Source organism: Sebastes umbrosus, chromosome 3 (genome assembly GCF_015220745.1).
Source record: "Sebastes umbrosus isolate fSebUmb1 chromosome 3, fSebUmb1.pri, whole genome shotgun sequence".
Lineage (NCBI taxonomy): Eukaryota > Metazoa > Chordata > Actinopteri > Perciformes > Sebastidae > Sebastes > Sebastes umbrosus.
This window is the reverse complement of record NC_051271.1, coordinates 28,835,285-28,847,682: the sequence shown is the minus strand read 5'-3', so window position 1 is coordinate 28,847,682 and position 12,398 is coordinate 28,835,285. Positions and strand designations below refer to the sequence as shown.

The window sequence follows — 12,398 nt, the reverse complement described above, 5'->3', positions numbered from 1 at the left end:
TTTGGATACACAGAATCAATTCTAATTTTGTCTCCAACAAAAATAAAGGGTATAAAGCTACAGGGTTGCTTTGTATTTTCATCAACTTGTAGAATAGAATAGAATAGAATAAAATAGAATAGAAAGCTTTATTGTCATTGTATTAAATACAACGAGATTCACAGTTGCCACTTCTGGTCAGTGCTTTAAAAACAAATACTTGACAAGACTAAACGAGGCAGATAAAAAACATATAACAGGTAAAACACACTCAGTTATAAAGCAATATAAAACAGGTAAAGTAGATGTAATAAATAAATATAAACAGAAGTGTTACACTAGAAGTATAAAAATAGATGTAATGTAAACAGGTAATTGCACTTGTAAAATAGGTAGAGTAGATGTAATAAATAAAATGTAAACAAAGTTATACTTAAGGTGTATATTGCATCAAGGATATATTGCACAGATAGAGGTATTGTGCGTTTTGCTGCAATGATTTTTCATTCACGTTATCATTGTGGGAATATCTTTTGTGCCCTTTTGTCCAGTCCGGTGCTCCAGCGCAATAAAACCCGTGGGAGGCTTCTGAATTGATTATCCTCTCTCTCGGTATTGGCTAGTTTTTGGATAACCGGCAGCGCATGAATGCAGCGCGGTCAAAAGTCACCCAAAGGTTGCTTAGGGTCACTTCCAATGAAAAGACGAGGGGGGTTGCTGCTTCTCATCGCCTCGGAGCTGCAACAGGACAAAGATGAGTCGCACACTATTGAAACTGTGGCGCTTTTACGCCTTCCCACCTGACCGTGGCATCTCTGAGCTCCGTGTGAATGAGCGACGGCGCTTAAATTGACCGACGTCTAGACAAGAAAGGACGTAAACAACATGTTTCTGCTGCTAGACATGACGCGACACGCCCAGTGTTTGGGTTTCACGCTTTTGCGCTCCAGGCACAATTTGGTTTGCGCAAGAAAAAGTAGCGTCTGTAGAAATGTGTACTGCTTAAAAAAACATCTGGAAATGTAATTACAACTACAACAGCTCTCAGCTCATTACCTTATTTATGAATGACACCTCTATAATAAACCCTGTCTGGACGCATTTAACGTTGGATTTCTCACCGGAATGTGCGCACGGTTGTTGGGACAGCTTGCCACCACCAATTTGTCTTTGATGTGTTTCTTTTTTTTCTTTTTTTTTTTTTTTTTACAATGTTTGTCCAGTTGCTTAGCTCATGGTGCTGCTTCATAAGAGTTGCAGACACTGGCCGACCATGGGGGCGGTCAGAGAGGGCTGCCCTTTCCACCTCCATTCACACTCTGAAAGGCTGATGTTGCGTCTCTCTCCCGCATTGTGCAGTTTCCTTTCGCTTATTTCGCTGTTCGGGGAGACCTGAATGAGAGTTTGTTGCATTGTTGCAAGAGTTTTTGGTTATCAAGGCAAATATTTCATGCAAACAGCATTTTTACACGCGTTTTTTTTTTTGTCTGGGATATATTTTGCGCATGGACACTCGTCTTGATCTTTGGGATTAGCTATCTCCTCTCTGCGCAAACCTGCTAACTGTTCTCCACAATGTTTACGTGCAAAACGGACGACCACGTTTAAAAAAAAAAAAAAAACATTAGACTTGAAACCTAATTTGAAGAGCTTAAAGGAGGAATGGATTTACTCGGTGGGCGACTCATGCAAAAGCGCAATAATGTATAAAATACAACTTTTGGAGGATGGATGTTTAAAGGATGAAAGTTGGCATAATGCACCCAACTCCAATACATTAGGATGGATACGTGCGTATTTGTTGATGCTCTTGCTTTGCGAATTACCCGAACTTTCTTTGTGTGCAAGTGTGGCAGGATCCAAAGTTGAACACGAAGGATTTTGTCCCAACAAGCTGAATTCCAACCTCTGGGTCGATGCGCAAAGCACCTGCGAGAGAGAATGCAACGTCGATGAGGTGGTGTTATTTATGTTATCATGCATTAGTGAATTACTACTTTTTCATTTCTGTGTTTTGTTAATTTAAATCTGCTTTCATAAATGTGTGGTTGTGTGTGTGTGTGTGTGTGTGTCTGTGCAGGACTGTGCAGACTTTGAGAAATGCTGCACCAACGTGTGTGGTCTCAACAGCTGTGTGGCTGCTCGTTTCTCTGATGGCACCTCTGCCCAGCCAGATGGGCAGGCTGCTGGAGGAGGAAGTGATGCCCCCGCCTCCAGTGCTACCTGTGAGGGCTTCATCTGCAGCCAGCAGGGAGCAACCTGTGACATCTGGGACGGACAGCCCATCTGCAAGTGCCAGGACCGCTGTGAGAAAGAGCCCAACTTCACCTGTGCCTCAGATGGCCTCACCTACTTCAACCGCTGCTACATGGACGGAGAGGCCTGCATCCGTGGGGTGACCATAAACGTGGTCGCTTGCCGCTTTTACCTGGCCGGGCCCCACACCAGTCCGCTGCCTCAGGACACTACGGCTAACCCCACCCCGACATCCTCCCAGGAAGACCCGATGCCCCCCACGCTGTACTCCAACCCTCACCACAAGTCCATTTATGTCGGGGGCACGGTCAGCTTCCACTGTGATGTCATTGGAGCCCCCAGACCTGATGTAACATGGGAGAAACAGAGCAATCGGCGTGAGCGTCTGGTCATGAGGCCCGACCAGATGTACGGCAACGTGGTCATCACCAACATCGGTCAGCTTGTCATTTACAACGCCCAGGTGTGGGATACAGGTATTTACACCTGCATCGCACGCAATTCCGCAGGAGTTCTTCGTGCGGACTACCCGCTGTCTGTCATCCGCCGGTCAGACGATGATTTCTCCGAAGATCCCGAGATGTTCATGGGGAGGCCGTTCTCACCAGCGGACTGCCTGGCTGAAGTAGACCTAAGAGTGTGCAGCGGTGAGCGTCACGTGGACTGGTATTATGACGGCAAGCTGGGTTCCTGCATGGCCTTCAGCAACGGCGGATGCGACGACAGCCGCAACCGATTTGAGTCTTATGAGGAGTGCAAGGCGTCCTGTCAGAGAGAGGGGATGGGCTTCTGCTCCCTGCCTGCTGTCCAGGGACCCTGCAAATCTTGGGAGCCACGTTGGGCCTGGAATTCCCTCTTGAAGCAGTGCCAGGCCTTCGTCTATGGTGGCTGCCACGGGAATGCCAACAGCTTCCGCACCAAGAAGGAGTGTGAGGCGAACTGCCCGCAGCCCAAAAGGAGACCTTGTAAGACCTGTCGGGTGAAGGGGAAAATGGTGCCCAGCTTATGCCGGAGTGACTTTGCTATTGTGGGGCGGCTGACAGAGCTGGTGGAGGATCTGGACTCTGGGTTAGCCCGCTTTAGCTTGGAGGAGGTCCTGAGAGATGAGAAGATGGGATTGACTTTCTTCAATACCAAGCACCTAGAGGTGACTATCGCCAAGATAGACTGGAGCTGTCCCTGTCCCAACATCACCATGGAGGAAAACCCTTTGCTGGTGATGGGCGTTGTGCAGGATGGCATGGCCATCATTCAATCAGACAGCTATGTCAGAGCCATAACTGAACGAAGACTCAAGAGGCTACGTGAGGTTCTGAATAAAAAAAGCTGTGAGGTATTGTAGAAGTCCCGGGACTTCTGTGGTCACCTTAACCTTTAGCACTGAAGATGAGCATCAGGATTGCAACAAGAAAAGCTGATATTTAATAACAACTTAAATCAAAAGACCCAAATATGTTGTGTTAATGAAATTATGAGAAATATTTTGTATGTACAATGTATATTCATTACAACACAGGTTGTACTACATTCCAGACGTGTTGTGAGTCCGTTAATACCAATGCTGAAATGTTCTTTTTAAATAAGTTAAAGTGGCAGTAGGCAGAATATTTTTGGCATCATTGGGCAACAATTCCATGATAACCTTTCAGCATATTGTAATTCAAGTGTTCTGAGAGAAAACTAGACTTGTGCACCTCCTCATGGCTCTGTTTTCAGGCTTTAAAAAATGTAGCCCGTGACGGGAGACTTTGGCCAATCACAAGTCATTTCATTGAGAGAGATCGTTCTTATTGGCTGTTCATCCAACGGAGGCAGCTGTCAATCACTCACAAACTCCGATCAAACTAGGCAGCGATGATAAAATATGAATCAATATTCTTTTACTGTAATGCCTATTTTTCACCTCAAATGTTTTCAGAAACATCTTGTAGTGTACTGTTTAGCTGTAAAATGAGAAAGTTTGCTCCGGCTGATGGGCGTTGCTTGGTATTTCCTTACCTGATCCCAACATGGCTGCCGGGTCACAAACTTTCTCATTTTACAGCTAAACAGTACACTACAAGATGTTTCTGAAAACATTGAGGTGAAAAATAGGCATTGGAGTAACAGAATATTGACTCATATTTGATCAGCTCTGCCCAGTTTGACCGTTGGATCGGAGTTTGTGAGTGATTGACAGCTGCTCAGAGACGACAGGCTCTCCAGCTCGGCTCTGATTGGTTGTTTTCCTCCGGACTGTGAAATCTTACAGATGTCATTGGAACACCATTAGATTTTTTATCTGTCTCATGCATACAGTGAGGATATAGTGACTTTTTTAAATAATATTTGCTCCAATTCTACCTACTGCTGCTTTAAAATATACATGTTCTTTTGACATGTATTATTCTGTATGTTTCTGAACAATAAGATAGTAGCCAGAATAGCAGCCACACATGTAGATCAACTTGCAAAAAATGCCTAGCTTGTGATGCTAAAGACATAGACACCTGTATTACCTCTATATTGTGTTTTTTCTGTATTATTGTATTATGTTTATTTTTTATTGGGCTCTTTATACTAGTCATTTTTATTTCTGTTTGATATAGGTTTCCTTTTGTTATGTTTCTTAATGTATGATTTCAAGATCTAATGTGCAGCACATTCTCTCTTAAAGGAGCAGTGTGTAGGATTGGGCGGCATCTAGCGGTGAGGTTGCAGATTGCAACCAACTGAAACTTCTCTCGAGCGTGCCAAGCATGTAGGAGAACAACGCAAAAGCGTGAATGGCCCTATTTTGAGCCAGTGTTTGGTTTGGTCATTCTGGGCAAGGGTAGAAATATGGCGGACTCTGTGAAGAGGACCTGCTCCTTATGCAGATATAAACGTCTCATTCTAAGGTAATGAAAACACAACAATTCTTATTGTCAGCTGATTATACACTAAAGAATTATTATTATTATATTTCATTTCTGCTAATAGATCCTTCTAACTGTTACACACTGTTCCTTTAAAAACCTCCCTCTGCAAAGCACTTCTGCCAACTTAGTTTTACTGTCAGTCTCTGCAAACTGAATGAAGAAATAGAAAGAGTAGGTGGCTGCATCAAGGTAAATATAGTACAAAGACAACATATCTGTGAGCCTGTTTACTCAAGTGTGCAATACAGAAGAATATAGTGTTAAATAGATTACAGCATTTCAGTTCAGATTAAACAATTTAATCTTTGTCAATTTTGTATGAGAATATGGGGAAACGGTTCATTAAAAGTTCTGGAAAATTTGGCAATGTATCTGAGCTTCAAGTGTAAGTTAAGGCGGTATGACCATCCCGCTCCGATGCTGGTCGGCACCCAGAGAAGGAACACCAGAATACTTCACACCAAACTCTCCTTCCTGAACAGAATACACTTGTTGTTTGCAGGCATGTCCACCTAGCAAAGAAAACATTTAAAAAAAAAACACATTAGTAAACCGATATTCTCATTACTGCATTGTTCACATTGTCACAGTTTTTACATTTCAAAGATAAAAAATTGTGTTTAAATGAGCTGTTTTACTTACTATTTTCTCCAGGAATAAACCATTTCTTTGTGCTGTAGAACTGAGGAGGGAGAGATCCCTCAGTCCCCACTCTGAGTTCCTATAAGATTAAAATACATATCCTTTATATATATATATATCTATGTCCCACAGCCACCTTTGCATTATTTATTTTATGGGTGACAAAAACACATTTAACTTTAATGATTATGGATACAATGCTGCTCTCTCTGACAGCAAACAGACGCTACTGTATGTCCAAGTTAAATTCATGGCTGCCCAATATTTTTGACAAGAAAAGACTGTGACCACTCAATTCTTCCGTGAAGCATTAAAAAAAGATTTTAAAACACTTTACCTCTGCCGTAGGCTGTAGTCAAAGTCAACATTACTTTGTGGGGTGATCTGGCCATTCATTGCATAGGGCTGAGGGTAAAAACAAAAGATGTCATGAAGCATTGGAGTTATAAAAATAACATAGTATAGTATGCCATAAAAATGTCATAAAATAGCATAAAATGTCAAAGTAAAGAAAACCATTAAAATATCATAGTATAATATGTCATGAAAAAAAAAAAAAAAAAAAAAAAAAAAAAAAAAAATATATATATATATAAATATATATATATAAATATATATATATATATATATAAATATATATAAATATATATTATATATATTATATATATATATATATATTATATATATAATATATAAATATATATTATATATATATTATATATATATATATATATTATATATATAATATATAAATATATATTATATATATTATATATATATATTAATATATTATATATTAATATATTATATATATATATATATATATATATATATATCATAAAAAAAATCTCATAAATCTCATAGTAATGTAAACCATTAACACATCATAGTATAGCATGCCATAAATATATCATTAAAAATTATCATAGTAGAGCATGTCATAATAAAATTGATAAAAATGTCATAGTAGAGTATGCCATAAAAATGTGATAAAAAAATTACAAAGAAGTCATGGAGCATTTACTGGCAGGCTTTTATGTTGATGATAACGTGTCATGAATGAGGTAAGTGCATGTTTATGACAACATGTTTTTTTCCACTCACCCCGTATGTCAATAGAAGACCTTGCGGCTTCAGCACAGCTCCAGCCCCTTTGAATAAACCCTAGAAGAAAAATAGTGATCACATCACATGCGGTGGGGGTTGAGAGGCAGGAGGGATAACTACTCCAGCCCTTTATGCTCTGGGTCTCTTTTATAGACTAAAAGACCGGAGGCAGAAATCGTAAGAGGGCATTGCTATACAGTTATTATCTGAGGAGTTATGAGTCAAAAGGGTCATACTGTGCATATACTCTGGGGGGCATTCACTGCAATATTTCTGCTTTATGGAAACTGAACACCAGGATCAGTCAATAGATCACTGTACAAAACTAGCCACACTAATGAAAAGTTGAATTTATAAACAATAAAACACACACAAAGGTTTTTGCTGCTACAGCATTACTTGGTCTGGTATGACCAGTAACTATGGTGGCCAACGTTAGCTGACTTAACATAGGTATTGCTGTGTAACTGACATTAAGGATGGTTGTAACGGTATACTGGTATCGCAGTACACCGTGGTATTGAAATTGACGGTTCGATTTGGATCGATAAATCGATTCAATGATCAACGATCCAATATCATCGATGCAAAGAGAAAATACCAATACATATCGCCTTTATTTTGGAAATTCCCAATTTATATTTATGCTTTTTATTTAAAGAATAGATTGTTTTTCATTTAAATGTCTGGACGTTTAATAGTATAAAATTGTCAAATCATATTTTAGTTGCTCTTTGTGAGTTGGTATAAATGTAACTGATTGTATTTAATGGACATATAATATTGTCTCCTATTGATCGCAGGCCCCTGAATTAAATCAAATCAACATTTTAACGTGGCAGACTTTGTGATATCAGTGATGACATTTTTATCATACCATGTACATTTGCATATTTAACGTATTGAAAAAAAAACTGCCATAAGTGAGTGTGTGAGTTAAAGGTACAGACAGGAGCAGTCTGGCTGCGCTGTCGAGCACCTACAGTTTTAAGTTGAATTGTTAATAATCATATGACATTAGTTTAAAAGCTCACAGCTGATGTTATTATTCATCTAGTAGTTAATTTAACATGTTATAGTGCTGCTGACGTGCAAACCAACATCCTTCAGTTATATAACATATTCTGTTCTCAGTCCTTTAAGGATCATTGTAACTGATAATAATAATAATGATGCATTACATCACTTAGTGAACGCAAGTGGCTGAAAAAGCTTAATGTCAAGCCCTGTGATGATGATAATAATAAAATCTCATACCGTTACAACCGTATTACTAAGTGTTGTGACTTTTGACTCGTCCATATTTGTACTACAATAACACAATTTCCTCATCATCATCATGTAACTGCCACTCGTGGCCACATTGGTCCCTGTTCCAGTTACATAAAGCTGCTTTCAGTAATAAAGCAAAACATCTATCTCTTAGCACTGTGGGCTTCCCCTTGTAGAGATTTAAACCACAACTATGTTTGGGTAGGATCAGGGCTGGATTAACCCACTTGGGGGGCCCAGAGAGCAAAAATGAGCCAACCGCCCCGTATTTGTAATTAGTTTGTGGTGGCGTTGATTTATTAAAATTTTTTAAAAGATATATGCACAGTGAAAGCACAATATAAACCCAAATTATAAAGCCTGAAGCTTAAAACTTGATTTTTATCTAGGGGCCTCTCTGCTACATGGTCCTCGAGATTAGGAAATAATGCAGGTGCTGATGAGGCCTAACATTTCAGTTTGCTTTAGTGGTGCATACAGTATTACCAAATAAATGTGCAATTTATCAAATTACCACACATTAAATCTGGGGCTTTCGGGGATCCTGAGGGGCCCAGGGAAGAGGTTGCCCGCTTTGCCAATTGGTAATCCAGTTTTGGGCAGGAACCTTAGGTTCTTGGGTTATTTAAGACCAATCACAACACCATGTCTATACTCTCCAACACGGATGACAGTTTAGCCATCAGAGAGGAGGATGATGGCTAAGCTATCATCCATGATGGAGAATGACTCCCACCCCATGCAGGACATCATCTCAGCACTGGAGAGCTCCTTCAGCGACAGGCTGCTCCACCCAAAGTGTGGGAAGGAGCGTTATCACAGGTCCTCCCTTCCTGCAGCTGTCAGACTCCACAACCAGAACTGCTCCCAGTAGACCACAACCAGCGCTGCTCCCAGTAGACCACAACCAGCTCTGCTCCCAGTAGACCACTTACACACCAAAAAACTGACAATAATCTGATATTTCCAGGTGGAATTTCATTCATTCATTCATTCTCACTGTGCATTATCATTTTCCACTTGTGCAATTTTGTTAATAGTCTGTTTATTGTCAATACTGTATATACTGCTCCTATTTTATACTTCCTTCTATTTAAATGGTTCATATTTTGTTACACTTTGTTTAGCTCTTTTTTACTGCGTTAGCTGATGCATCTTGTTTTTTGTATTATCCCCTTTGCTGCTGTACACTGCAAATTACCCCACTGCGGGACTAATAAAAGGAATATCTTATCTTATAAAACATACTTTATATTTGCCCACATTGGCCACAATCTGGTAAGACGAAATAGCATCTTGCATGTAGTTATATCATTTATATAGTTTTTTTAAGATTGAGAAAGACAACATTGATCTCTTAATCACTTAATCTATCATCCAGGAGCCACACAGATAGAAATAATTTGTTATAATGTACAGTATTGTGTATTCTACTAGAGTCTTAATAGTCTGTTTATTGTCAATACTGTATATACTGATCCTATTTTTATACTTCTATTTAAATGGTTCATGTTTGTTACACTTTGTTTAGCTCTTTTTTTACTGTGTTAGCTGATGCATCTTGTTTTTGCACTATCCCCTTTGCTGCTGCACACTGCACATTTCCCCACTGCAGGAGTAATAAAGGAATATCTGATCTTATCTAACAGCATAAGCATTTATAAAAAAAAATAAAATCAGCAGCCCTACCTCTGTGCAAGCCATTGGAGAAATGTGTATCATGTTGATGTTGACCACCAGGTCCAGGCTCTCTGGCTGGATGCCTCCCCAGTACTGGTAGGGCAGAGAAGCATCCAGGTGGATGGCAGGCCTCACATTGTGCAGCTGGTAGTGGGCTCTGTACGCTTCGATACTGAGAATGGGAACAAAAGACATCATTATGTCTAACAAAACACATCCATGCAACAGCAGCATTAAATGCCTTGCTTGAAGTTTGCTGCGCAGAAATGAATCCACACCGTTAACCGAGTCTGTTCACGTTATGTAACAGTGACGTGACTATTTACCAGCTGATGCTGTGTTTACCTGGAGAGAGACTGGCGGTCGTACTCTGAGGGCTGCCAGATGATGTTCCTCAGGGCCTGAGCGAAGTGTGTGACGTGCTGCCCGGTACCGGAGGAGATCTCCAGAGCCTGCAGGGGTCTCCCGGTGTTCACCGTCTCCCGGAGCACCGACAGGATGGGATCCTTGTTCCTCTCCGCGGCGGCGGCGTTCAGCATCGTGCCAACACCCGGGTACAACCGTGGAGTTATGCGGTACAGTTTATGAAACCACTCCAGTGCAGAGCAGCTAGGTATAACGTCAGTCCAGATTGAATAACTCAACACCACCACCCACGAATGTTTGGTTTTTAGGCTGAAAATGGTCCGCTTCCGCATGGTGTCACGTGACTGACCTGACATCCAATCCACCTGCCTCATTCTCAGGGGCGGTGCTCGAGAGATGTTCTTTTAATACAGGGGTTCTCAACCTTTTGTAACTTGAGGCCCACGTGTGATTGTTAAAATAATTCTGAGGACCAACTCCAAAATAAATGACAAACTGGGCTATAAATATGTGTTTTGCCACTGTCAGGTGTAATGACCCACATACATATTCAGCTTACTCTCACCCATCACTGCCTGACATTATGAATCCAAACTATTCAGGGTCATATTTCCTCACCACACGCTTTGGAGCTTTTACTGGTTGCAGAGTTGTCTCCAACATCACTTTTCATATAACAAAAAAAAACGCTCCATTTTGTGTTACTGCATCCGAGACAAATGTCTGTAAAGGGGAGACTCGTGGGTATCCATAGAACTCATTTTCATTCACATATCTGGAGGTCAGAGGTCAAGGGACCCCTTTGAAAATGACCATGCCAGTTTTTCCTCGCCAAAATTTAGCGTGACTTTTTGAAGTTTTATTTAACATCCTTCCCGAAAAGCTAGCATGGCATGGTTGGGACCAATGGGTTCCTTAGGATTTTTAGTTTCATATCATTCCAGCATCCTTCCTCTAGCTTTAAAACCCACCCGCTACAACCTCTGAAAAACAAAATAGAGGCTGTTGGATTTTGAAGAGGTTAATTTAACCATTTGTCAGTACTTTTGCGGCCCACTAGGTGGCGCTCTGAGGCCCACCAGTGGGCCCCGGCCCAAGGGTTGAGAATAGCTGTTAAAAAATAAAAAAGTCATAGTATAGTATTTCGAAAAAATAAAAAAGTCATAGTATAGTATGTCAAAAAAAAGTCATAGTATAGTATGTTGAAAAAAGTGTTAAAATTCATAATATAAAACAGACTGCACTGGCTGCACGTCTGTAGAACTGTCCGCTTTTTGCCATAAATGTGAATGAATTCATTGCAGGGATATAACATTTTCATAGAATAGTATGACATCATGGAGACTACATCCATATTTTATACAGTCTATAATTATACTATGACAATTTGTATGACTTTTTTTTGGCATACTATAGTATGTCATTTTTATGGCATACTAGACGGTGGTATTTTTAAAAACTTTTTTATGACATTATTTATGGCATACAATATTATATTTTTTTGTGACATACTATTCTATGATATTTTTTATGTCATTTTTACCCCATACTTTACAATGAACATTTTTCATGGCATACTATACTATGATATTCGCATGGCATACTATACTGTGACCCTTTTTTGTGGCATACTATACTAAAGTATGACTTTTTTATGGCATACTATACCATGACTTTTTATGACACTTTTTTATGGCTTTTATCAACATACTACACTATGACTTTTTTCAATATAGTATCCTGACTTTTTTATTACTCTTTTTGACATATTATACTATTACTTTTTAATTTTTTTGACATACTATACTATGACTTTTTTATTTTTTCGTCATATTGTACTATTTTTTTTCCCCGACATACTATACTATGACTTTTTATGACGTTTTTCGACATATACTAAGACATTATTTGTGACATACTATATTGTGAAATTTGTTAATGACTTTTTATGGCATACTATACAATGACATTTTTTTTGACATACTATATAACTTTTTCTATGGCAAACTATACTATGACATACCATACTATTTTCTATGGCAAACCTTGTCATGACATTTTTCATGTCATTTTTATCGCATAATGTGACATTTTTAGGAAATTTGTAATGGCATTTTATACTATGACATGTTTTCTTACATTATTTTTCATGGCATACTATACTATGACATTTTTTTGGTATACTACGATATTTTT

General features: G+C 39.4%; 2 protein-coding genes across 2 annotated transcripts; one reads left to right on the top strand and one right to left on the bottom strand.

Moving 5' to 3' along the window:
• The first annotated feature begins 345 nt into the window (after positions 1-345).
• Positions 346-3,923, top strand: wfikkn1 (WAP, follistatin/kazal, immunoglobulin, kunitz and netrin domain containing 1). Its single transcript, XM_037762602.1, has 2 exons — positions 346-1,936; positions 2,060-3,923. Exons 1-2 carry the CDS (start codon positions 1,682-1,684, stop codon positions 3,575-3,577), a joined length of 1,773 nt encoding a protein of 590 aa, XP_037618530.1. The 5' UTR covers positions 346-1,681; the 3' UTR covers positions 3,578-3,923.
• A 1,424-nt stretch (positions 3,924-5,347) lies between these two features.
• Positions 5,348-10,567, bottom strand: mettl26 (methyltransferase like 26). The gene is made up of 6 exons (XM_037762899.1): positions 10,182-10,567; positions 9,846-10,008; positions 6,882-6,941; positions 6,115-6,182; positions 5,778-5,856; positions 5,348-5,647 (listed from the first exon to the last, which is right to left on the bottom strand). The coding sequence occupies exons 1-6, from the start codon at positions 10,556-10,558 to the stop codon at positions 5,591-5,593; spliced, it is 804 nt and encodes a 267-aa protein (XP_037618827.1). The 5' UTR covers positions 10,559-10,567; the 3' UTR covers positions 5,348-5,590.
• Between the last annotated feature and the right edge of the window lie 1,831 nt (positions 10,568-12,398).

What these genes read in the sequence shown, in the direction of transcription:
- wfikkn1 (XM_037762602.1), top strand. Translation starts at nt 1,682, where the DNA reads ATGTATAAAATACAACTTTTGGAGGATGGATGTTTAAAGGATGAAAGT. An exon ending in GAGAATGCAACGTCGATGAG is followed by an intron (nt 1,937 to 2,059) that starts GTGGTGTTATTT and finishes GTGTCTGTGCAG; the next exon opens with GACTGTGCAGACTTTGAGAA.
- mettl26 (XM_037762899.1), bottom strand. Translation starts at nt 10,558, where the DNA reads ATGTCAGGTCAGTCACGTGACACCATGCGGAAGCGGACCATTTTCAGC. An exon ending in CTCCAATGGCTTGCACAGAG is followed by an intron (nt 6,942 to 9,845) that starts GTAGGGCTGCTG and finishes TTTTTCTTCTAG; the next exon opens with GGTTTATTCAAAGGGGCTGG. An exon ending in GTCTTCTATTGACATACGGG is followed by an intron (nt 6,183 to 6,881) that starts GTGAGTGGAAAA and finishes TTTTACCCTCAG; the next exon opens with CCCTATGCAATGAATGGCCA.